This window comes from Misgurnus anguillicaudatus, chromosome 7 (assembly GCF_027580225.2).
Source record: "Misgurnus anguillicaudatus chromosome 7, ASM2758022v2, whole genome shotgun sequence".
In the NCBI taxonomy this organism is placed as follows: Eukaryota; Metazoa; Chordata; class Actinopteri; order Cypriniformes; family Cobitidae; genus Misgurnus; species Misgurnus anguillicaudatus.
The window spans coordinates 35,523,830-35,550,245 of NC_073343.2; the positions used below are offsets into that span (position 1 = coordinate 35,523,830).

Genomic DNA, 26,416 nt, shown 5'->3' on the forward strand with positions numbered 1-26,416 from the left:
TGGTTGCATGTGAGTACGGCATCAGGTGCATGTGAGTACGGCATCGGGTGCACGTGAGTACGGCATCTGGTGCACGTGAGTACGGCGCCGGGTGCACGTGAGTACGTCACCGAGTGCACGTGAGTACGGCGTCGGGTGCACGTGAGTACGGCATCGGGTGCATATGAGTACCATGTCGGGTGCACGTGAGTAATTCATTGGATGAACACGAGTATGGCGAGTGTATGTGAGTACAGCGTCGATTGTACGTGAGTACGTTGTCGAGTGTATGTGAGTACGGGGTTGGTTGCATGTTATTACGGCATCGGGTGCATGTCAGTACGGCACCGGGTGCACGTAAGTACGGCATCGGGTGCACGTGAGTACAGCATCGGGTGCACGTGAGTACGGCATTGGATTAACACGAGTATGGCGAGTGCACGTGAGTATGGAGTCGGGTGCACGTGAGTACAGTGTTGAGATTATGTGAGGTTTATGTCGGAGGTGAACAGGGTAAATAATGGGGTATTTGGGATTAAGGGTCAAGTGTACACATTGTGATCGTGTAGATGAGATCTGGAAAGATCTATGCATAATAGATTTCTTCTATCAAAGCCCCATTCATTTGCAACATTGTACCAATAGTCTGCATGTGTATTGTTTTCAGTTAGTATGTAAAACTATGTGAAAATAAAGCAGTGCTAATGAGATAAAGGATAAAACAGAAGAGCCATTTTAATTTTACAGCAGCATGAGCTTGGCTTTGTTTTAAAAATGATAAGGACAGTATGGGGATGTTGTTGTCATGGAATGGCTCATTAGCTCATGAATATTAATGAGGTTCTATGCTGATAGGCCTCAGTTGTTTGGCCTTACAGATGCATCATGTCAATTTAACCTGACATTGAGATCCTCAGAAAGATCAACTGAAGTGTTCGCAAATATTTTAACAGAATCCTTGATCTGTTCAGATTTTATGCTTTATTGATCTGGACACCAGGTTTGCTTACTTCCCTGCTTATTTCCTGTTGGTCAATTGGTAGAGCATTGTGTTAGCAGGGTGAAAGGTCAAGGGTTCGATCCCCAGGGAATACACATATTGATCAAATCTGTACCTTGTACTGCACTGTAAGTCGCTCTGGATAAAAGCATCTACCACATGAATAAATGTAAATGTAGCACACAATGACATCACGATTAAAAATACATGCACAAAATCACTTGAACAATTACTTATTAAATTTGGATGATATTCTTATGAGGCTGTGTTTGTTCATTCGGTCCTTCAGGTTGGACTGTGTGAGGGATTATTTGAAGTCTTGTGGTACATTCCTGCTCAGAAACATTGTTTTGGTAGCTTTAGTTAGGTGTCATTAGTCAGGGGTGGGCACATTTGACTACACTATCAATTTCATTACAAATGACAAACGGTATTATTCTGATACATTCGAGCAATTTTGAACAGAGAATTTGGCTTTTGTACAGAAAAGTGGTACACCTGTGTATCATTGGCATTAATTGAAAAATAATGGCTTTATCCAAACACACAGAAGCCATCAAAGGTCCTGTGTTATTTTTCTGTCCCGTTTTCATGAGATCATGAGACAGATGATCGCCTCAGAATATTATCAGAAGCTAATTCATAAACTCTTGATAATTTACCAATATTAAATAATTATTATCTTAGAACAGTTAACCTAGATATTTGTAAAAAAAAAAAATTGCTAGTGCATGAAATGAAAAACCTTAAAAAGTGATACTGTCAAAACAGCTTTATGAAGAACTGAACCGAACTGATTATTTTTATTGAATTTTTTGTAAAGAATGTGAGAGCAAACTCTCCGCTGGTCAATACATGGACTGCTTCTATCTAGCCAAAGGGTCTGACCAATAGAAATACATTTTGGTCAGCAAGAACAAAAATTAGAAAGAACATTGGCTGTCATCATTACAGCATGAGAGATGGTCCGAGACGGTTAATAGTCTCGACAGAAGGACATATTCTTGATCCATTCTCACAATGAATCAATCCGTGTATTAGACAATGACAGGCCGAATCCGGTGCTTTAGGACAGAATAATTTTTCATGTTGAATGTGGGCCGGCGATATGACTCTAGGGCTAAACTGAACCCTTTCACCGCCCGGGACCCCGATGGAGCCCCCCGAACACACGTGTGCTTTCTGGACGTTTCACGTGAGTGTTAGAACATGAACGATGATAATAGAGCGGCAGAAATGTATGAATGTGCTAATGTTCATTCTCTTGTTATCTCACACATACTGTATACACACAGCCGAAATCATTTCATTCTGCCTGTAGATAGACTCTTCCCGCTATAGCGCACGCTGGCATATGCTGCGATAAAACATGCATGGCAAATTAAAAATAAACATAGTTTGATTGCTCTTTGTTTTGCAGCTAAGGGGGAACAATTATATCTTCATAGAAGAACGGAGCGTTTTCAAACAGATCATCTTCCTCACTGCTCGGCAGATGGCAAGAGGATGTACAGCTATCTTACTCACGGAAATGAAAAGAAATTGAGTCTGAACTCTTTATAAACGTCACACGCAATTAGATTTAGCATTGAAACGAAGAGGCCATCAGCCGAACATCTGACAGACGACTTTAACTTTCTTCTTAAATGAGTCACTGTACAGGAAGTTGCTCTGATTGTAATATGTCACACTTATATCACAACACACTTTTGATTTTTCCAAAGGCAAAAGCTATGCTAATGTTGCTATGCTAATATTGCTAGGCTAATGTTGCGCTGGTCCAGTAACCACACAAACACACAGGACACAAATATTACACCCGTTGAAATTATTTCTATCTGATTCTGTAGGATTTCATCAAATGACAAAAAACATTTAAAAGAAATGAGGAGAATTCAGTTTCATGACGTTATGCCTTTTCAAAAATTAACCATGTTATTTTGTGGTAAAAGTGTAGTAACCATGTTTTTTTTTTTTTTTTGGTTAATTGATTACTATCAGTACTGGTTTAGCTAAAATAAACATGGTTTAACTGTGGTTTTTGCCAATTTTGTGGTAACCAACGTTTTTTCTACAGAGTATTTTTGTCAAATCAAGATTTATGTTATTTAAACAATTTCAACTTGATTTTCTAAGTTATGTCAACTTTTCACAGGTCAAAACATTAAAAAGTAGGTTGAATTGCCAAGTTGTTTTAACTTCATGCTGCATATTTTTAACAGTGCTTGCTTAATTTTTTTAGGAACGTGTCCTAAAAATAAATCACAGTTGTCAGACACTATCATTACAAATAATTTTTTTTACACATTTTGAGTAAATGTAAGGCAAAATACTATCTAAGAATAATAAATGTCTGGTGTTTTGGCCTGTGTGTATGAGGGGTTATAATGAGATCACGGATCCACACAAATTCTTCTCTGGTTGAGTCAGTCACCCATCTAAAGACATTGCACACTTCAACCACTAATTCTAATAAACCGATGTTCAGTGTCAATTTTATTATACTTAAGTAGATAAATTGAGTTCACAGACAGAACATTCAAACCTTTAAATGCAGGAAAGCTCTTTAAAAGAGTGGAGAAAGAAGTTGGAAAAGTCGTCATATTTGAAAATGATCCTCTGAAAACTAACACAAGTAACTAGTCTGGCAAAGAACAAAGTTTCCTTTAACAGAAAGAGGCACCTGAATTTCTTATTTCATCTTGGCATTTGACAGTTACTGTACTCGTCTTATTCTGAGCATGTAGTATTTTATTCATAAATCCAGAGGAGATGATGGTGGAGAGGACGAGAGGAAACGAGAGCGGATAGAGAAGAGAAAAGTTCTTTGTTTTCATCTCCGGCTCTTCTGGTGCATCTGCAAGACCGAACGGTGCCTGCGAGAGGCGTCGTTCCTGACACGGCTAATGATGTACAGTAATGTGCGTTACGCCAGATGACTGCTGACACGTGGGATGCTGTTTGGTGGATTTGCCATCAGCTTTCCGAGGAGAGTGTCTGGAATTCTGGGACACATTGAAGAAAGCCATTCATTAAATGGAAGACAGGTGTGACATCCCACTTCAAGAAGCGGCAGCCATATGTACGGAGGGGAGGATTTTTTTTCTGGCCATAGCGGGAAGAGACTGAAAGTACAAAGGCATGCCTGGATGTTTTTTGAGATGACATAAAACCAGGATGCAGCAGGGAAATGGAGGCAGGAGCCTGGAAAATAATGAGTAATGGAGGAATTTAGCCCGAGGCCATATGCCTGCTTTGCCTACTTCTGTATAACTAGTATATTTATAATTCAAATACATACCTTTAATAATTAACTACCAGTGACTATTAAAGGAGAATACAGGATTTAGAGAGACGGCTCTCTTCTGACTGCATCAAGAAACAAAAGGATGAAGGCGACGGCTCGCTGACAATTCCATAATTTCTGCTGGACAGTGATGATAAAAACTGTCATCTACACATACAGTATATACGGCCAATGGTTGACAGACTGATGTGGGCAGGGCTACAATATACTATTAAGGTTAAATCTGTCTCATATTTATTTATTTCCTACTGTACAACAATGGCATGAACTGATGGACAAATAATATGTGGGTCACCGGACAAGCAATGTTTAGTCCAAAGGAGATAAAGTATGATTTAGTTTGTGTAACAAGATGAGACGTGTACCTCCCTTTTTAAAAATATTCACAATATTCACAATGTTATTCTGTGTTTCTGATGTCGGATTATTTACAATCCCATTGTACATTTAATGATTTGTGCAAACAGCCTAGTTTGAATTGGTTTATGATTTTGTTCTCATAATTCAGGATTTGGATTTGCATTTGCACATTGAATGCTAGAAAACAATCATCTCACATATTATTTTAATAGAAAAATAATGAAGGTCCACAAATGTAGCTTGATCACATATGTTATGAATTAAGATGCTGGATGAAAAGACATAATCTGCTCAATAGAATGCATATACCAGCCCTATATTCAGTTAGATATGTGCCAGATACAACATCGTTTTTATAAATGGGGGACAAAACATTTAGGATTAAATTTAATCATTTTAAACAGTTCTTCTAACAACAGATATCAGTGCCAAAAAATACTCTTTCAGTTATACAGATAGAGAATGGCTAATGTTCAATGGATAAATATATGTGGATGAGTAACATCATTAATAATCTAAAGAAATCAAGCTGTGATCATTGGACGACTGGATATTTTAAATTTGATGGTGCCATTGGTAATAATAAAACCACTGTCAAATCACTGACAATTGACTCAATGTTGACAATTACACAAAACATTTTAATAAATAAATGTTGATGTGTTCATGAATAATGTGCATAATAAAATATATCAAATCCCTGTAAACAGTGTGTAGATTAAGGAGATTTTAGATATGAAATAAATCATAAATCTCACACCATGACAGTTTATATTCATTTATTTTCTTTATTTTTAATTTCGCAGCATTTCAGTCATAAGTCACAAACATAGATATGAAAATAAATAAAAAACTAAAAGATAATACATGGTCAGATGTTTTTATCATAGGTCTTTCTAACTTTATTTAATCTGTATTTGTGATGAAGTGCAAACAGAGAGTAAGAGCATTCTGAAACATGTTTCCATATATATGTGATAATATGCTTGATCACTCGAGATGCCACGTGTCAGATATAGTCTTTGATGTAGCTCATACATATTAAAAGTCCTCTGAGACTGTGTGTGTGTGTGTGTGTGCGTGCGTGCGTGTCTTAAATTGCTAATAGACTTGTAGTTTATTCACAGAATTACTGTACATTAATTTACAAATACGTAATTATAGCATGGGGATTACAAAGTCTTACACAACACAAAGATTTTATTTAAAGTCATATATCATATTTTTAAAGGTCAAATCAGAGTGTAAGTAAAGTATATTGCCAAAAGTTTTGGGACACCTGTCTTTATATGCACATGAACTTGAATGACATCCCATTCTTAAACAGTGGGGTTTAATATGGAGTTGCCCCCCCCCCTTGCAGTTATAACAGCTTCAAAAGTCTTCCTGGAAGACTTTCTACAAGGTTTAGGAGTTTGTGTTTATGAGAATTCTTCTAACAGCACATTTGTAAGGTCAGACACTGATGTTGGCCTCGCTCGTAGTCTCCGCTTTAATTCAAAGATGTTTTATTGGATGGAGGTGCAGGCCAGTCAAGTTCATCCACACCAAACTCACTCATCTATGTCTTTATGGACCTTGCTTTGTGCACTGGTGAACAGTCATGTTGGACAGGAAGGGGTCATCTCCAAACTCTTCCCATAAAGTTGAGAGCATGAAAGGTCCAAAATGTCTTGGAAGATGAAGCATTAAGAGTTTCTTTCACTGGAGGTGATTGAAACACCTAAATTCAAGGATTTGGAGGGGGGGTCCCAAAACTTTTGGCAATTAAGGGGTGGTTTCCCAGATGGGGTTAGTTTAATACAGGGCTAGGCCTTAGTTTCATTCGGAAATATAACTAGTTTTAACAAACATGCCTTACTAAAACATTACTTGTGTGCATTTTGAGACAAAAGAAAGGGCACTGGTGTATTTTAAGTATGTCAGTGAAGTTGTTTTCAGTTTGGACAGCTCTTACATTTATTTAACTCTAGGACTAATCTAATCCCTGTCCGGGAAACCATGCACCCCATAGTGTAATAGACTGCATTTTATCTTAAACAACTGCTGCTTCCCATTTAATGAATACACATATGTGATGTGAAAGTGTACCTTTGAGTTTGCAGCAAAAGAGTATGCAAATACTGTGATAACATGTAACAAAAGTGATTGTTATTGCCTTTGGTGAAGATCGAGATAATTCATATTTATACACATTAAAATACAACTCATGATGCATATCAGCTTTCTTCTATTCTTCAATCATTAACTTGTATAATGTCTACTATATAATTTAATTTATTGATTCAGAGTAGCATCACTGAACTCTTTCAATGAGTTTACAGTAATATCAGCTGTTATGTCATTTAAACATCAATTTGTAAAAAGAAACGATAAACTATCCAGGTACATTCATATTGTCGGTCTTCTCTACATCACCAATCCCAAGAAGCAAACTGTTGCCTGCAGTCTGTGTGTTTCTTGTAGTCCAAGAAAAGAGATTTACGTTGGAGACGATAACTTGTGTAATCATTTACCTTGGGGTTTGTACCTTTTGCATAATGTTAACATGAACTAATACACACTTACACACCAAAGGAAATGTAAAAAGTGAATCGGACAGTAGGTGCTCTTTAAATATCTACTAGGCCTATATAAATACTAACAATGGTGTACCAGTGAGTCTTTATTTCTTCTGATGTTTGCAGACAACAAAATATTATCAACGCACAATGACTTAACATTAAAAAATAATAATAACCCCGTCGCATCATGTTCATAAACAATGAAGGCCTGCATGTGTAAGATTCATAATAAGTTCGGCTCATTCGAGTTTAGCTCAGTGTTTTTTTTTTTTGTTCTGATTGTCATTTCTACCTGTTTGATAATAAAGAACCAAGCAGAGAAATGCTTTGTAGCTCCTGCACTTGTATCTCATCAGCCCATGACAGACTGTCAAGTGTTGAGCCACAGGCCAGATCGAAACACAGCCAGAATTCACCCACAGCACTCACTTCACCAGCGAAGCCTGACAACTTCTGACATGTGATTTTTTTCTATAGATTCATGTATACTGTATATAGACCCATTTGTGCATCAGTTGGACTTTTTTTATTTTATTTTTATTCTCCATCCATTCTCAAGCTTAAACATGTATCACTTCTTCACAGTTCTTAATCATTTATAGCCAGCTCTATTCATGTGTGAATATTTACATGTGAAGTGTCCCTCCGAGCTGCAGGCACGATGCATGTTTATAATGTTAAACTCTCACGTGTCCCTACAGACTGGGTTAGCTTTCAAACATTTTGAACACCAATTGGACACAAATTAGATCTTTACTTTTTCATTATTTTTATTATGACTAAATAAAGTGTGCAGCTGAGTATTTCAAGTCAAATTAATTTCTTAAATGTGTGTGTAGAATATGTCTATATGCTGAGCCTTACAAAGGCACATTGAAAAGCAGTTATTGTTAAATTCAACATTTCACAACACTTTTTTAAGACGTAAAATAAAGCTTTGGTGTCCCCAAAGTATATGTAAAGTTTTAGCTCAAAATCTTTTTCACATTATCTAGGTTGATAGAAGCACCGGGGACCCAATTATAGCACTTAAACATGGAACAAGTCAGATTTCCATGATATGTCCCCTTTAAATGCAACATTCTCGTATCTTTACATGTGCGTTTTAATAATTCATGATGATGTTTTAGCAATTCTAAATATTATCATAATTTTATAGGTGTAAACCTATGTTAAAAAAATATTATAAAGAAATGTGATTCCGTTTTCATCTCAAGCTTGAATTGAATTCCTTATCTTGTAAAATTGCCAAATCCAAGGCGTCCGCATGAGCCAAACTTCACGCGCATTGTTGTGGGCTGTCACATCGTCACCGCGCGCGCCCGTGGCAGTGGACTCTTTGATCCTTCACTCTGAATTTGAATCCGCGCTCCCTCTTTTTGACAATGTGTGGTAATTACCTGGGTACATTTCTTGGTCATGTAAACCCTTCCAGAAACAAGGGAGATACAGTCAAACGGGAAGAAAAGCAGAGCAACAACAAAGATATCAAAAGCGTTTATTTTCACACAGCTGTGTTTATTTACACCATTAATTTGAATACAAATTGAAAACAATTTCTTTACAACACGTGCTATGTAGGGTTCTTGTTTAAACAGAGAAGACGCCGCCGTCATATGTAGAAAGAGGATTCTTGAAGCTGTATATGTAAAGAATGATAAAGTGTTTACATCTTGTAACCTGCGCTAGAAGTAAACAATACAGAATATTCAAATTATTTTGTCTCTATATGGACGAGTTTAAAAAAGAAAGAAGAAAGTAATAAAACGAATAATACATTTGTTTAGGGTGAAAAAGCCTATAAAACTGATTAGCGTTAATAAGTTGACAAGTCACGTCAGTGGGAGTGGCACGTGTTTCATTACTGCTTTGACACATAGTCACGGAATCTCACGCGTCACGCGCTGCTTTTCAACAAAACTTTGCACATTCGTTCACTTAAAAAACTATTAATATTATTTCTTTAAAATTAGACTAACGAGTGGCTGTCATATAAGAAAACACAGCTGTGGAGGCAGTAATAGATGCTAGGTGAGAATTAAAACATGTAGGTCAGTTACATTAACACCGCACATAACCTGATAAGCAATACATAAACATATATTAGCAACTCGCACTCAATCGGAGAAAATACTATTTAACGATAAAGCACAAGTCCAGCAATCTATATTCGTATTTTTTGAAGACACAAATGTATTAATTATGTATTTTGAGATGTCCACTTGAAATCAAAATGAAAGTAAATGAACGCCTCATATAACAGCTGATCGGGGATCAGTGCTCCAGGGCCTGGGTGGTTTTAATAACGTATAAAGAGCAACGGCCGATCACAATCGATTATCACCCTCAATGTCTGCATGCTCGTTTATGAATCATATCGAATTAGATTACAATTCAGTTTAATTCCGTTGCATGTATTCTTTTTATTGTTTTATTCCCTAGATTTCTTTTATCTTTTTTCTGCAGAATTGAAAACAAAAGTGATAAAGTGTTTTAAATAAGATAAAAATAAAATAATAATAATAATAATAATAACAAATAACATCATGGTTATTTTACAGTTTGTTTAACGTATGTAGTGGACAATACATATTATTAAAATATATTATTAAAACGATTAGCCTACACATTTTTAACTTTCAGTAGGCTAATTTAAAAAAAAAAATCATTTTTTCATTGATATAAAAACCAGTCACAGTATGCTATAGTGTACATTTCCATTCACACAGATATTTTGTACATTATATTTTCAGAACCAAAACGAATAAACACGAGCAAAAAATATATAATAAAGTATCGGCTGCCCAAAACTGTCTGGTAGTCTGAAAAGCATTAGACAATATTCTTATATTCCAGATATATTTTATTCAATTAAAAAATTGTTATTCTTGTTTTGGTTGGTTTTGTTTTGTTTTATATTGCAGTGCTTATTTTAATACTAACCGGCCTGTTTAACTTTAGTGCTGGATCCAATGAAGACGGATCCGGCAGGTGTCGCTAAAGAGCTGTAGACGCCGCTCGTGGAGAGAGAGAGAGAGAGAGAGAGAGAGAGAGAGAGAGAGAGAGAGAGAGAGAGAGAGAGAGAGAGAGTCTCACAGTGCCGTGAGAATAATGTCACTGAGCACCCGTGAAGGAAAATGCGCCTTTCACATAGAAGAATTTACAGTTACTCACGAAAGTTTTACAAACATCTGAGTTCCAGAGTTTTCCTTCAGGGATTTAGATGAGTTGTTCTTGAGGTCACAGAGCGTTTATGTGGAGTAGTTGCATTAAACAGAGAAATAATTACTTTCAATTTAAACTGTGATAAAACCCTCCACACATGTAAAAACTAAACAGATAAATTTAAAAACATGCTTACATCTAAACATGTTAAAAACGAATATCAGCGTGCTCAGCACGACGGTTGGTTGTTGCTTGAATGTTAATTTTGTTGAAATGTTGAAGTGAAATGTTGTCATCTTATTTTGTGACCTGTTGTTCTTTAGAATTCTCGCATTCTCTCATTTTAATAATAAAAATGTAATGATATAAAAAAAGGATGGAAATTATTAAACAATTGCAGGCTACCAAACAAATCCATACAAATTAGATATATTTACTTTTGTGTCTGTTGTCAGGGTAAATCTTTATTTATTTTTTTTACTGTTTTACATTTAAATTGTACATTTATTTAGATTTTTATGAAATTTAACAGAAACAGGTTTAAATGAGATTAATGCAAAAATGTGCGAAATTGTGTGGTTGTATTGATATTGAAACAGATTCTCAGTCGCAGCTGGGCAGAGATACCGAGAGCTTTAACCCTAAAATGACCTCAATCTGACACCAGCAGATAAAATTTTACCGCCCGTTAATGCCGGAGCCACGGATCCACCGCCACAACACTGATTTCAACATTTTAAAGTTACAATAAACTCTCATTAAATGAGTTTAATCGACCGAAGGGTTTTAATTAAAAGGGAGCAAAATATTTAATTAATGTGTTCAGATGGATGAACAATGTTTTAAAATATTTTTTGAAAATTAAACAGTAATACAAATTAGTGTACTGAGGTCTATAGCCAGTTTAAAAAAAATTAAAGCTTTTTTCAGTGAAGTTTGATGTGATTGTGGCTATTCACTGTTAGTTGTTGTTTTTGTATTAAGTTTTTTATACATGTGCAGTTGCATTCGGTTGAGTAAATATTAATAAACAAATAAAAGTAACCTGCGCGTCATATTCTAATGCGTTATGTTTTTAATGAAGAATACGAAAGCGTTAAAAATCAAAGAAACTACTAAGAAGCATTGTTATTAAGTTAATGGTTTGTTGTATGGTTCTATCGATATGTTTAACGTTACAGAGTTTAAGCGCACCCTCACATTTAATTTCCAAACTTGCAACTGTTAAAGCCGCTCCCGTTTAAAAAAAACATGACATAGTTTGAGCATTAATGCGCTGTTTGTGTTGAAATCTTTTTAGGCGCACTATGGATCAAAACTATGAAGGATGCGTTTCACTTACCAAACGTTCAGCAGATTACGCATTTCTGTGGGAATGATCCTGCTCCTCATGCGCACTTTTCCTCGCGACGAGGTAGTGGTCAGACAGCACGCGCTCTGTGTCCACTGCAGTCGCTATTGCACAGTGAACCCTTCACTTCTACTTTCCCCTATAATGTTCTTCCCTCCCCTCTGTCATAAACAGAGCAGTTGTTGCTTTTATAAAATCCTTTTTAATTGCTTACTTCATTAGAACACAAGCCAAAGCTTCGGGTGTCTGCGCGGGCCAGTTTATTGACCTTGTTTGTTGAAGTGTGCTCAATCCTCCATGCGTTCAGATCCACTAACCCGTGAATTGTTAATTTCAACAACAAAACAAGTCACAGTGAGCGCTAAATGTATCCATTTATGTAAAAACGATCGATAGGACGATGATGTCACACGTGCGGCGTTGTAGGCTATATGGTGGTTGATGTGGAGTAGTATTTTTAGGGTCTGTTTATGGTATTAGGGGCCATCTGTAGCACAATCAATATCATTGCTCCTCCTCTGAAACTTCAGGCCTTGCTCATGATTGATGATCTTTGGGTCTCTTTGATAATTGACTGCGATGCTCGACTCACATTTCTATCATACAATGCGCCTAGACTAAAGGCGAACTCGGGCTCTCAGTTTTTCTCCGGTGTGTAAAAGTTTACTCAAAGGGACAAAACGCGTAAATTGCTTGTATTGTTTATTCAAACTCCTCGCAAATGAATTTGACGCATGATATGGCCTAATTTCTGAATTAAAAACTGGTGGATTTAAATGACTTGTCTTTGACCAATATAAGAGCACGATTTTAATCCGGCTGACAAGAACTGAAAGTTTTGGATGTCTGCCCAGCACGCAGTTTCTTATACTACATTTTGTCAGTGCGCGTGAGTGGGATCTGCGGTGCCGTGCGTGGCTCCCCCCTTGCGCAGTGGACGCTCGCCTCTCGCGCAGGGTTTGGCGTGGAGCTTGTGCAGGACTGGCTGTGCTCAGCGCCACTTCCGGCTTCCGTCATTTCATTCTCCCGCCGATGCGCGCTGCTCAACTCAGTGTGTTGTATAAGCGAGCGAGCGGCCGAGCTGCCAACACTCGCTGACACTCACTCATCTTAGAGCGCGCGAGCGAGCGAGCGACGCGTCTCTAAAACTCTCTTCTCCTTTGCTTTTCTTTTTTGTCGGTATAAGAGTAATAAAACAAGAAAGTGGACCGGAGGCATAAAGGAGACAGGGAGTTGTTGGATGGAAACGGGGCTAAAAAGATTCATCCTCTCTTGAACATCATCACCAACCATCATTCATTCATTACCTTGACAACCTCTGGCTTTGATTGACAGCTGGAGTGGCAAAAAGCCATGAGATACGACAGTTTAGTTACATGCGGGTTGTTGATGGGCCGGCTGTAACCTTCATTTTGGCGCTTGACTTTTTTCTTGCTTTTTCTGGTGGCAAAGTGGAAAAGCCGAATAATTGCCGAAAAAACTCCTGATGCCTGCGCTCGTTTTCCACCATACGGGAGAATAGGAGAATTCGGCAAGTTGCTCGGAAAAGGAATCTTAGCAGTGCATGAGTTTGTGAGCGGACTGGGAAATTAAATCTACGACACAGATCCAGAGGTTTATTGGAGCGCAGGCTGATGGCGCAAAGGGTAGGTTTAAAATCTCCAACACTCACCTCCACTAATACACTATCACAGGCCTCGAGTGTCGCTGCGCAAGCAAAACTCCTTCAGTCCGACACACTTTACTGGAAATATTCTGCGCCGACGGGCAACCACAGCAGCTTTTAACCGGACGCTTTTCTCACTTCTGGGAAGCAGAACTTTAAAATGTTTTTGGTAATTACGAACATCAAAGTTTAGTTTCTTAACCCCGGGATCGTGAGGGATTGTTACATTGTTACATTTTTTTATTCTATCACCGTTTTTGCTCCCTAAAGCATTGTATATTTTGCACTTTCTCTTGCAGTACGATGAGCTGGCTCATTACGGCGGCATGGACGGAGTCGGTATGTACGGGGATCCTCACGCGCCTCGGCCGCTCCCGCAGGTCCATCATCTGAATCACGGACCGCCGCTCCACGCCAGCCAGCATTACGGCACACATGCCCCCCATCCTAATGTCATGCCCACCAGCATGGGTTCAGCTGTCAACGACGTGTTAAAGAGGGATAAAGATCAAATTTACGGGTGAGTTCGATATTAATGTTAGATCCACGCGCTTTTCGTTGGGGTCCCGCGATACTTTTCCACATCTCTTTAAAACTTCGTGTTGCTGGCAAACGTTCATTTTAGCACAGCTTGCACACTTTACACGTCAACTTGCTTTGCATTTTTAACTTTTTTCGAATTTTAAAACCTCAGCTCATCTTTAAGGCGAATTAAAATATTTGAAACATGAGCTATTCACAATATACACGCAGCATATTAATTCAAAATCACTGCAGTTCAAAAACAACACGATGTTATGTCTTTCATATTTTTTGACGATTTTTTTACACGAGAGCAGAGCCCGTTCATTTAACATTGCCGAACTTTGCTTTAGTTATCGGACGCAAATGAAAGCTCGGATCTTTATAGGCCTATTTTCTTTTACTTCACATTTAATTCTGGTTAGATTTTTGGCAGTAGTTGATCAGTCTAAAGGATCCGTGGCGTGTTGTTTTCACAGTCATCCACTGTTTCCTCTGCTGGCTCTGGTCTTTGAGAAGTGTGAGTTGGCCACATGTACTCCGCGCGAGCCCGGGGTGGCTGGAGGAGATGTGTGCTCCTCCGATTCCTTCAACGAGGACATCGCTGTTTTTGCCAAACAGGTCACACGCATTATATCTACATTTATAGAAATAAAAACAATTATTTTCCATTAATGTGACTGAATAGTATAGGAGCAAATACATTTCACAAGTGATACATTAGATTAGTGGCGATTACAAATTATGTGCAAGTTTAATGTTTTAATTGTATTACGCATTTAATTGCTGCATTTATTCTCACGCGTGATAAATTAAACCTGATTCTAATCTGTTTCTAGGTCCGAGCAGAAAAACCTTTATTTTCTTCAAATCCAGAGTTGGATAACTTGGTAAGATCATGCAGTTGAGTTTTCTCGAGTGTAATTGTTATTTTCATGTGGAACTGGAGATAGTGAAAGTTAATATGAGGGATTTGATTTGTGACGGGATTGTTTGAAGTGAATAAGTGACACGCTCACATGGGTTTCAAGTGGAGGGTATTAGTGTGAAATAAGTCACTCATTAGAGCTGATGTCAATATCAGCCTCCTTTAACACAGATGCAATTAAATATCATTTGGAACATCAAAACTAATTGCATATTATTTCTAACTCGCATTATAAATAACAAGTGAATTATTTTTAATTGCTTTAGTATTTTTGTTGTAGCATTGAAGATTCTCGTTGTGTCAAAATATTATGCAACTGAAATTAATTAAAATGCATTTATTTGCAATACAGCTAACAATGTCCGTTACTTTTTACAGATGATACAAGCCATACAAGTTTTACGGTTTCATCTTTTGGAGTTAGAAAAGGTAAACCTTTATTGAAATATATTTTTTAAAATAATTGTATCATATTATTGCTAATCAGCCTATAAATCCTGGTATCACATTTTAAAATAAAATGCAAAACTGTAATGCAAAATGAAGCGACGTCGTGTAACAAACAAAAAAAAAATGTTTTTCTAAATAAAACATAAATTGGTAATTACGCATTACATTTTACAATCCGTATAAAACTATTGCAGATGCCAGATTACACTTAATATAACGTTTGCCGTTTAAATAGTTTTAATGTATTTTCACGGATTAGATTTAGTTTTTACTTTTGAACGAGCAAGACTTATTTGTTTGTCTATAGGGTTTATTTTTGTCGTTTAACTTGTTGCTGAGGTCTCTGGAGAATAATAAAGCCCTGCAACAATTTCTCTATTGTTTCCCTGCCTTTGCTCATATCGGCTCTTTATTGTCGGATCGGCTGTTGAAAGAGATTTTCTGCTCTCTACTCAAGGTGCACGAACTCTGCGACAATTTCTGCCATCGGTACATCAGTTGTTTGAAAGGAAAAATGCCGATAGATTTAGTGATTGATGAACGGGACGGCAGCTCGAAATCAGACCACGAGGAGCTCTCGGGATCCTCGACCAACTTAGCCGATCATGTAAGTAACCAGATTGTTTTAATGTTTCTGTCTGCTGTATCTCATGAGCTGTTAAATACTAACACGAATGATGCGGAAAATGGCGATATGAGATGTTGTCCATAATGCAGTTTGAATTGTAAAATGGAGCGTAATGAAAGTTTTGGGATGTGTGTTAGAGTTTCCTGAATTTTTTTCTGTAGTCGATGCTGCGTTTGCTTTTTGTGCTTTAGTGTCTATTCAGATTGAATAATATTCCTGCATTGTGCCTGAATGCTTTACACCTTTAAAATGTATATTTTATATGTGCACGGTTTTGTTTTAAGTAGACTAGTCGTACTGTGCTTCCTCGTGGTTTGGATTATTATAACGTTAATGGAGTTAATTGTCTTTTATTGATTTTGTAGTGGGTGTAGTGTTTTACAGGCCCGTTGTTCCATACTTTTAAATTCAATTGACATCCAAAATCTTTATAATGTCATCGGTTTGTTTAAACGTGTTTCTTGAAGTGTTGTAAATTAATTGTTGGTGTCCTCTGAAGCTTCATATGTGTATAGAGCTCATCTCCATCAAATGTGAAGGTCCTAAAGCATTATCTCAATCTACCAAATCTACAGAATTAATCGATTAAATTAATTGAAAAGCGAATGAATGAATATTCTCTGAAACTCACTGAGAGTGTAAGGCACAGGCTGTTTGTCATTGGGTTAATTGTCAGAGATGTAATTTCGATAATGAGAAAATGAATCATGTCAGTTCAGTTCTGAATGTTAATTCATTTCACCCTGACCACCATCACGTTTTTAGTAGAAATTACTTGAGGATTATTTGGACTAAAATGTGAATTTTTTTCATGATATTTCTGTAGGCATGTCATTTTAAACACTACAGTGTTTTGCCAGAGTATTACATGACCATACCATGACCTTGTGTTATGAACTATATCGAGGTGCAAATGTTTGTGCTGGCAGAGTGACTCTGTAGCTGAGGTTTAATGGATAAATGAGTGTTAGTGAAGCAATAGAGAGATTGTGTCTGTGTGTGTGTGTGTGTGTGTGTGTGTGTGTGTGTGTGTGTGTGTGTGTGTGTGTTTCCAGTGTATCTGTGCATACCACAGTGCTTTGTGTGTGTGTGTGTGTGTTTTGGGGTCTTAAACACATTGTGTGTCAGTAGCTATATGTTAGTTAATGAAAGTAAATGGACGGAGGCCTGTTAGTGAAGCCCTGAAGGATCTCACTGTTATCTAACTGCAAAATTAAAAAAACTCTTGGATCATATTACAGAAACTACATTTCTATCCCACTAATTCACCGAAGCCACGGACAGGATACAACATTTAATTTGTATTTGTAATATTGTTTTCTCAGCATTTATTTGTGTCTCCGACCCTGTTTTATATTTGAAAGAGCATATGATAATATATTTAGTTAGTCTGTCTCTCAACTATGTTTCTTTGCTCTGATATGTATTTTTAATATATTTTGCTCTGGGCTACATCATTTGTTGAATGTTGCTTTGCTGGGATGAAGGGCATGTGTTTTGTTTCTCTCTCTCTCTCTCTCTCTGAAGTGGCCTGTGAATATGGGGACTTTGTGTTGGGGTTGAGTTTATATTACGATATAGTAATATCTGCACAGGATTTTTTTATTTACATATACACAGTTGGCAGACACTTTTATCTAAAGCGACTTACAGTGTATTACAAGGTAGATGTTTTATCAGTAGGTGTGTTCTGTAGGGATCGAACACATGACCTTTGCACTGCTAACGTCTACCAGTTTAGGTACAGGAATACACTTTTGGCATACATGATTTACTCTATTGTTTGTGACGGTCAATTATTTCTATAGGTCAAATTTATGTTAAACTCTTATTTAATAAACGGAAAAAATAACACTGGTGAGAAATATATTCAAAGCAAAAAAATCAGCAATAATATTGTGGTCAAATGCATAATGAATGCCTTCTTACATGAAAATAAAGTGTAATTCTGTATTTATTCATTAATGATAAATCATTGTTTTATGTTTACATGTATACAGCTGACAGTATCTTCAGTGAATTCATTCAGAGGATATTTTAATGAACCAGCATGTGTTATACTGCAGACCCCCCCCCCCACACACACACACACCCGTGTGGTTTTCTTTATTTATCTGTAGACATTTGGGTTTGAGCTTTTTTACTTTAGCCTCTTTAAAATGTTTTGCATTGTTTTTAGTTTTCGGTTTTCTTAAATGTAAGGCTGTGATAATAGATATCAGTGGATGTGATGTGCGTTTTTGGCCTCATATGGAAGAAAATGAAAATAGGGGCGTTTCTTTAAATGTTCAGCTGTCAATAACTATCTTTTATTAATGCTCCTTTTCATTCTCCTCAGATAATTGGCAGGTTTGGTTTGAATAGTCATTTTGAGTTGCTTCAGACCATCACTTTAACATTGGTGTTTGGAGCAGATGTGTAATTACATGTTAAATTCAACAAAACTGCATGTGGAGTTTAAGAGCACGATGTCGTATGAAAGGTCAGGAGCTGAAGATCTCCTCTCTTACCACAAAAGAAATACCACGCACGGATATGTGGCCTCCGTGCAAACTGGGAATTTTTACGCGGCTGCAGGATTCCCGATCCGACATACATTTTTCTGTAAATGCATTGAGCCGCTGAGGGATCTAGTGACACCTCTAAATCAGATGTTACTAGATGTTCAGAGACTAAGCGAGTGGTTTGATGGGCAGGGCAGGTGCGTGTCAGCGACATACAACCGCCAGCGATGTGTCGGTCCTTCAGCGAGCTCTTCCTTTCTGCATTGTCTCTGGCTTTTATATTAATTACAACTTGTATTATCAGCGTAGAGTCCGTGACCCCTGTGAACGGTGAGAAAGGCGTCCCCCAGAGACGGACCAACCCTTTATCTGATTCTTTATCTGCTCTATTGTGCCTCGGCTGTGTTTGCGGCCTGGTAACGGGCTCCTCCGCACAATTAGAGCGGACGGCGTTTGACTCCTAATTATCTTTAGCATTGGGGAATAGTCACATGTTAGCTGCTTTCTTTCCCGGGTGGGGTAGAGGGTATCTCAGCCACTCGGGTCACACCGTGGCTCTCATTGGCTTTCTTTACAGCTTGTTTGAACTTTAATGGACTCTCGGGAGCCCTGATAACTGTTGTGTTGTGAGGCCTGCGAGAGAGAGAGAGCTGGTTGCATTATTTATATTTGATAAAGGCCCGGTCATTTATGTGAGGAAATTCAAGCCTGACTTATCAACAGTAATGGCAGCAATGATCGTAAGATGAAAACTCCTCTATATGTGTGTAAAGTTGTGGCTTTTTGAGTTGTTCCAACTGTGAGAAATTTGACAGGTAAAGAAAGAGTGTATTCCTGCGGTTATGTAGTGCATGTCTGTATTTTTCTGGCCGTCTCAGCCACAGGAAGTAAAAGCCGTCATTTTCTTTCCTTACAACAACACAAGCTCATACTCAACATATCACGCCTCAGCTGAATCACATGATACAGGCCCCTTAGTTAACTTGCCTTCATTTTTAGTGACATTTGCTCTTAAAGGGAAATTCCACTTTCTTTGAAAATATGCAAATTTTCCAGCTCCCCTAGAGTTAAACATTTGATTCTTACCATTTTGAAATCCATTCAGCTGATCTTCGGTGCACTTTTAGCATAGCAGCAAAGTCCTTGATTATTAGGCTACGCCAGAATGATAGTATAGTTCCTAGTTCCTACAGAAGAGTCAAGTTTTAAATAGGAAAAATATCAAAACTCTTTGGTTATTTTTAGCGTGTTGCTAACGGTCTAATCAGATTCAATGGATTGTGCTAAGCTATGCTAAAAGTGCTAGCGTCAGACCTGGAGATCAGCTGAATGAATTCCAAATGGTAAGAATCAAATGTTTAACTCTAGGGAAGCTGGAAAATTAGCATATTTTCAAAAAAATGGAGCGTCCCTTTAATGACAAGAATTACAATTATTTTTTTTTTTAAATAAACTTAAATGATGGATAATGCGAATAGATAACTTCATAATAATCCTAACTTCAGAAACAAGCAGCGTAGTTTATTTTTAACAGTATTTCAGTTTGATCTTAACAGTTTGAGCAACTCATATATGAGCATTTAGTTTAGGGGTTAGACAGAGCAAAAATGTTTTTAGTAAAGAACTGACATGATATAGAAATCCCTAGTTGTGCAGTTTCATCAGGTTGTCTTTACCGACTGAAGATAGGAAGGCTTCTTAAATTCTGAATCTATTTCTTTAAGTTCAGTGTGAATCAGTTACTTTTTAGATAAAGACTTGAGTTTATAATGAAATCTGGCTCTCTTTCGGGAGATATATGCTGATTTATTTGTCACTCCACGTTGACCTGGACAGAAGCCCATGCTCGGGTCATGCATGCAGTAAACATGTTGAATGTGTGGTTGTGCATGTGTGTTCATGTTTAATGGGATTGTAAAACATTCCCTCACTGGAGGGACAAAGGAAATTCCTCCTCTTGGCTGTCTGTGTTTAACACAGATAAAACTCTTCCTGTACAGTACAAGTCCCGTTTCCCCTGCGGCTCCATCGTTCCTTAAGAAACCTCAGGAAGGGTGAGGAGATGCCTTCATGTGCCCTTCATAGACACACCACCCTGTTACTCTTGAGAGTTTATGTCCGTCTGTGTGTGAGTGTTGAATCTCTGCTGTGTGTTAAAAAAAAGGGTGACTGAAGGTTCATTTGTTGTAAACCTGTATGGAGATATTTAGTGGATTGTTAACGTTGCTCTTCGACATTCTGTGGAGCCGGATGTGTTCAAATACAGTCAAAGACAAAAAAAGTCATCCGTACTACATGTGTGCTATATCAAGTCTTCTTTTAGTATTGTGTTTACTGGACACCTGTCCACTTCATTCATGTCTCTTTTTCTCTCTCTCTTTCTCTCTTTGTGTCCTGCTCTTATTCTTTATGCTGTGGATGGGGCATATGGACGGATGGCTCAAATCCGACCGTCTCCAGAATCCAGCGTCCTGGAGAGATCACGACGATGCCACATCTACACATTCGGCAGGCACACCGGGACCCTCCAGCGGGGGACATGCGTCACAGAGCGGAGACAACAGCAGTGAACAAGGTGACATATACGTCTCTATACAACACACAGACACACACACACATCTCTACACAACATATATTTAACAGTACACAACACACACACCTCTCAAGAACACTGAAACAGACTTCTACATCTCTTGTAAAGACACAGCTGGATTGATATTGTGCATGTTGGTTGATGTCAATATAACTTCATCTATAAACACACACACACAGACACACACAGACACACACACACACACACACACACACACACACACACACACACACACACACACACACACACACACACACACATTCTGGTTTCCATGTTTTGTGGGGACATTCCATAGACGTAAAGCATTTTATACCATACAAACTGTATATTTTATTTCACTTACCTACCCCATTCCCTAACCCCGACCATCACAGAAAACTATCTGATATTTCACATTTTCAATAAACATCATTCTGTTTGATTTATAAGCTTGTTTCCTCATGGGGACCTCAAGACCCCACAAGGTCACAAAACTACTGGTATTCCTATCTTTATGGGGACAATTGGTCCCCACAACGTGATAATTACCAGGCACACACACACACACACACACACACACACACACACACACACACACACACACACACACACACACACACACACACGCGGGAAAGAAGGACACACTTCATGGACAACTTCATTTTCTCTATAGGAAACCGTTGCTGCTATTTAAAGATTTTATTGAACAGAAACACTTGTGATTAATTGGATTTTTCTGTCAGCACTCACTGGAGTTAAACAGTATATGAAACTTGATAGAACACGAAACACGCACACACACAAAACACGCACACATACACACACACACACACACATGTATCCTCAGTTAAACAGAGTGCAATAGCTTCAGATTTTTTAATCCCAAATTGTAAATGTGTTAATGCCTTCTCAATCTGTCCATCATCTCACATGAACTGTTTGGCATGTTGTGTTGTTTGGTGTGTGTTGTGTTTTTTGGTGTGTCTTGAGTTTCATCCTGCAGAAGATGGACTCTTAGTGCTGTGCTGAAACTGTTGTCATATCATTTGTCAATAGGCGTTCACAAAGAGCAGTGTTTGTTTAAAATCGTCTCACAACATCTGCTTTAATTCATGTGTCTCTGTGCATGAAAGTGTACACACAGAGAAACATCAGACATTAACATCACACATACAGCTGGACTGAAAAAGACAGATGGAAAATTTCTAAGACACAGAGAGAGACAGAGAGAGAGAGAGAGAGAGAGAGAGAGAGAGAAAGAGGTGGGGCAAGCAAAGTTATTGATCATGCTGAAGTCATAAGTACCACAGTCCGCTGAATCTTCACAGCAGTTATTGACTCTCTCACACTGGATCCAGTAACGGCCGGTCGATACGGACCAACACACTTACGGTACGGCACACAGAACTGCCCAGAATCAAATGAACCCTACTGACTGACAGACAGACACACAGACAGACAGACAGACAGACAGACAGAATCCATGAGGAAGCAGAGATCTCACTGCATCACGATTTGACCCTTCACACTGCTCAGTAACCCTCATTTTTTACATTCTTAAAATTATGTTCACGCTTGATGCACTCGCTAAGCTCCTGCTACACAAACAGACACACAACATCTTAACACAGACACACAACATCTTAACACAGACACACAACATCTTAACACAGACACACAACATCTTAAAGGTATTGCAGAGGATTTTCTTTTTCCGGGTGGATCATCAAGACTATCGGTCCTCCTAGTTGTCAATCAGGAGTGTTGCGCAATTGCATTTTTTTTAAAAGTGGAGAAGGCAGTTCTTTTCTAAAAAGAACTGAAAATCCTCTGCTAACACAGACACAGACACACACACACACACACACACACACACACACACACACACACACACAAATGTATATGACAAAACACACATCTGTTGGTTCAGTAGCACATGCATTCAAACAAGAGACAGACTGAGTGTTAGTTCCTGGAAACGTTGGTCTGTGTGTGTGTGTGTGTGTGTGTGTTTGTGTGTGTGTGTGTGTGAGAGAGAGAGAGAGAGAGAAAGAGAGAGAGAATGAGAGATTACATTTGGCTGGTGGAGTGAGCAAAAGTCTTCTGTCGTTTTCTAGAATTTTTTTGGAAAAGAAAATACAAATTTTACCCCTCAGGAAACAGCAGCACATACAGTCAGACACACAGCTGCTCTGACACACAACACACACACACACACACACACACACACACACAACACACACACACACACCTATGAACACTTTTTACTTTGTCCTTGTACATAATATTTTCCACTCGCTGTGGATGTGATTTTTGAGATACAGACATAAAGTCTAACTGCAGTGAACCTCACAGATAAGAAGACAACTTTGAATAAATGTGAGACACACACACGCACACACACACACACAATCACTTCTAATTCACTTGTTTTTACAAGCACGACTGTACGCTGGCCTTTTAAACTCACCGTGACGGCTCTGAGTGTTTTCTCCTGTTTTAGCCTGTCATGCCTGAGGGCTTCAGTCGAGAAGTCACCCATCAGAGGTGATAATCCCATCACGCAAGGGGGTCTCCTTTTCCCAAATGACACGACTATTTCTGTTCTCATGACAATATATCGGACTCTGAACGTGATCATTCACAATCAACTTAAGTTGGCGAACGGGTCTTTCTGTCATTCATAACAACGACTGCAGTAAACAAGCAAAAAGAAGTTATTGAATATAGAAATGAATCAAGCAAAATTCAAATGATTAAGACAGATGAGAAAGGTTTCCTTGTCAGTCTATTATGTTAATCATTTATGATGTGCAGTATAGTTTTGATATGGTGTCACCCGTTCAAATCAAGGCCCTGAATCAGAGGTGGTATTTTAAGCTCAACTACACGATTTACTTGCTGCTTATCCGTCACCTGTTTACGGTGTTTGCAGGACAGCATGCCATCTTCCTTTAAACACCCGTAATGTTTGTAGAGCGTTCAGTGGTGTGTTTCTCCTGTGCCCTACAGCTACATCAGAAACTAGTGGGCGAATAAGAAAGAAACGTTGCCTTCCTTACGTATTTATGCAAATCTTTTTGGGCATTATTACAGATAAGCTAATTTTATAGTCTGATTACTGCTCCCTCGTGTTCTGTAATGCATTGTCAAGCACAGGGAAACAGGTTTAGAGAAGAGCACTTCTCTCCGTCCGTCCGTCCGTCGCTCACTCGCTTCTTCTGTTTGAGGAGACGGGACGGAAAGCTTTGGCGGTGGTTAGTGCCATTAGCTTCCATTATTGGAGGCAGCCGTCTAATAATTTCTAATTACCCTGAGGAGATATTAGGAGTGTTAGTCAGCAAGGATAATTTCTTATTTGCACGCCTCGAGCGGTGAGCTCTCTTGAAGAACTGAGGCTAATGTGCAACAAAACAAATCAGTGTGCCTCACAGGGCTTCAGGAGAAAAACCACAGATAACATTCATTATGCATCATGATAATTCATTTAGAAGGTTATCAGCTTCAGAATAGAGAAGCAAACGTTCACGTGCATGCATATAAACCGTTACAGAAACACTGCGTGCGCTCCGCTGACACACTTTCCATGTTTTAACAGTGTGACTTTATTTAATACTCTTTACTTTAATTATTTATTTCCTTATTAGTCATTTGTTAAATTTGCATCATTATTACTTGTGCTTCTAGTTAGAGTTGGTTAGATTTGAGCGTATGGTCTATATCTAAGATTGTTTATATGTTTCCCAAAGATCAGATTTAGGATTTTTTAATGAAATGAAAAGATTTGTACTTGTTTTATTTGTGGGACGTTTTTTTTTCCAGATAATTCATTTTCTAGACATAACTAAAACTCCCTAAAATAGCCTAGCAATGTGTGGACAAATTTTGCATGTTCACCGTTGACACAATAAAAGTTCTTTTTCTGTTGTTATATGTTATTCTGTGTGCAGAAATATCATCTTTCTTTCTGTTTTATGTTTCTGTTATAATATCATTTTTTTCATGTGATGTCCAGTGGCCGGTTGTGGTGCTTTGGCCTTTTTCTATTTAAAAGCGCCTGTCCTCATCCCATCAGCCCTGAATGACCAAATCTCCCCTAACAATTGAAGGAAGTTTAAGGAGAGACTGTTTAGATGTCTGAAATGTAACACCAAACAATGGCATCTCGCGATAGCAACGGTTTTCCACATTCTACATCCTCCAGTGGAAAAGCTTCGCAAGTCTTGAGGGAAAACGAAAAAGTAGACAAAGCACGAACCCAAACAAGCCAAAAAAGCATGTTGTGTTTAGCGGTGTTGAGGGTCAGGCCTGTATTGTGTTACTCGGCAGGCTGCGGTCCTTAGACAGGCGCTGTCTGCGGGAGACATCTGCGAATCCGACCCGCCGACCCTCAGAAACGCTCTGATGTGAGGGAACGCTGCCTTTAGCCTTTACACGGCCCGCAGGACAGTCTCCACCGCTGATGAAAACGCTGAGAGAGAGAGAGACGGCCGAAGCGTGCTGGATTCTCGGATGCCCGTGAGATCTTTTCCTCCTTCGTGAGCGCAGATCCGTGCAGGAGAGGTCACGCCGGCACCGTCCGAATGCATCGATCTGGCGTGGCTGCGCATCTCTGGCCTCAAACGCCTCGCTGGGGTCGGCGGGTCGGAGCGCAATTCGCTCGCCGTCCGTAATCGCCTCTTTCCTCGACGCATGCGACGCGTGCATTACTGGCAGAAAGGAAAGTTGTTTACAAGCGTCTGTCTTTCTCTCTCTCTCTTGCAGCCTTTGATTTCGGTGATGGCTGAAGTGCTCGTCTGAGCTCAGGAGCTTTAGGGGAACGGCTGCTCTGCTGGTTGGATTTTAGGGGAAGAGAAAATTGAAAAATCAATAAAAAGAGTGAGAGGTAGAAAAAATACACAGAGGGCAGAGCGGCTTTGAAGAAGCAGACAGGCGTGAAGCTGTTAATAGATTTTAGACGTGTTTATAGACTAATTCAGGGCCAGAGGAGGAGAAATGAGTTTTAACGCTGCTCTATAGCTCAGATCTGCAGATACTACACCTGCATCATTTCACTTTTCAGAGTTTCACTGGTTGTAAGGATGAGGTTTTAGGGGTTTTTTGCATGTTGAGAATGTAGTTCATCATCAGGAGCCTCTATCATGAGAGTGAGTTTCAGAATCGAGCAGATGAGAGCGTCAATTGAAAACTCATCACTACCTGCGATTAACAGAAGAAATGCATCCAACGACTTCTCGTTCTCTCTCCGTTAATGCAGTTGCGCTCATTATTTTTACATTTGTGGAAGAGCTTTAACACAGGGAATATGTGTGGGAAGGACAGCAGGCCGCGGTTATTGACTTGTAAAGGAGCCAGTAGATGTGTCTGGATAAGACGCGAGCGCCTCCCGCTCTTGTAAAGGAGTATCTGATTTCTCTGCT

General features: G+C 38.7%; 1 protein-coding gene and 1 long non-coding RNA gene across 6 annotated transcripts in view; one reads left to right on the plus strand and one right to left on the minus strand.

Annotated features, from left to right (window-relative positions):
* Positions 1-8,141: 8,141 nt before the first annotated feature.
* LOC129417275 (uncharacterized) lies at positions 8,142-12,306 on the minus strand. The gene is made up of 2 exons (XR_008635712.2): positions 11,718-12,306; positions 8,142-8,638 (listed from the first exon to the last, which is right to left on the minus strand). It is a non-coding gene; the product is annotated as an uncharacterized lncRNA (long non-coding RNA).
* A 64-nt stretch (positions 12,307-12,370) lies between these two features.
* The window catches only part of meis2a (Meis homeobox 2a), a 50,492-nt gene continuing 36,446 nt past the window's right edge, over positions 12,371-26,416 (plus strand). The window contains exons 1-7 of one of the 5 annotated variants that reach the window (XM_055171818.2): positions 12,371-13,372; positions 13,692-13,912; positions 14,394-14,535; positions 14,754-14,804; positions 15,221-15,271; positions 15,750-15,899; positions 20,843-20,999. In XM_055171818.2, coding sequence (XP_055027793.1) covers positions 13,361-13,372; positions 13,692-13,912; positions 14,394-14,535; positions 14,754-14,804; positions 15,221-15,271; positions 15,750-15,899; positions 20,843-20,999 — 784 coding nt within the window. In that variant the 5' untranslated portion in view covers positions 12,371-13,360. Of the gene's footprint in view, positions 13,373-13,401; positions 13,562-13,691; positions 13,913-14,393; positions 14,536-14,753; positions 14,805-15,220; positions 15,272-15,749; positions 15,900-20,842; positions 21,000-26,416 lie in introns of those variants that run through there. The other 4 variants (XM_055171820.2, XM_055171821.2, XM_055171822.2 and 1 more) reach the window with 4 other exon arrangements.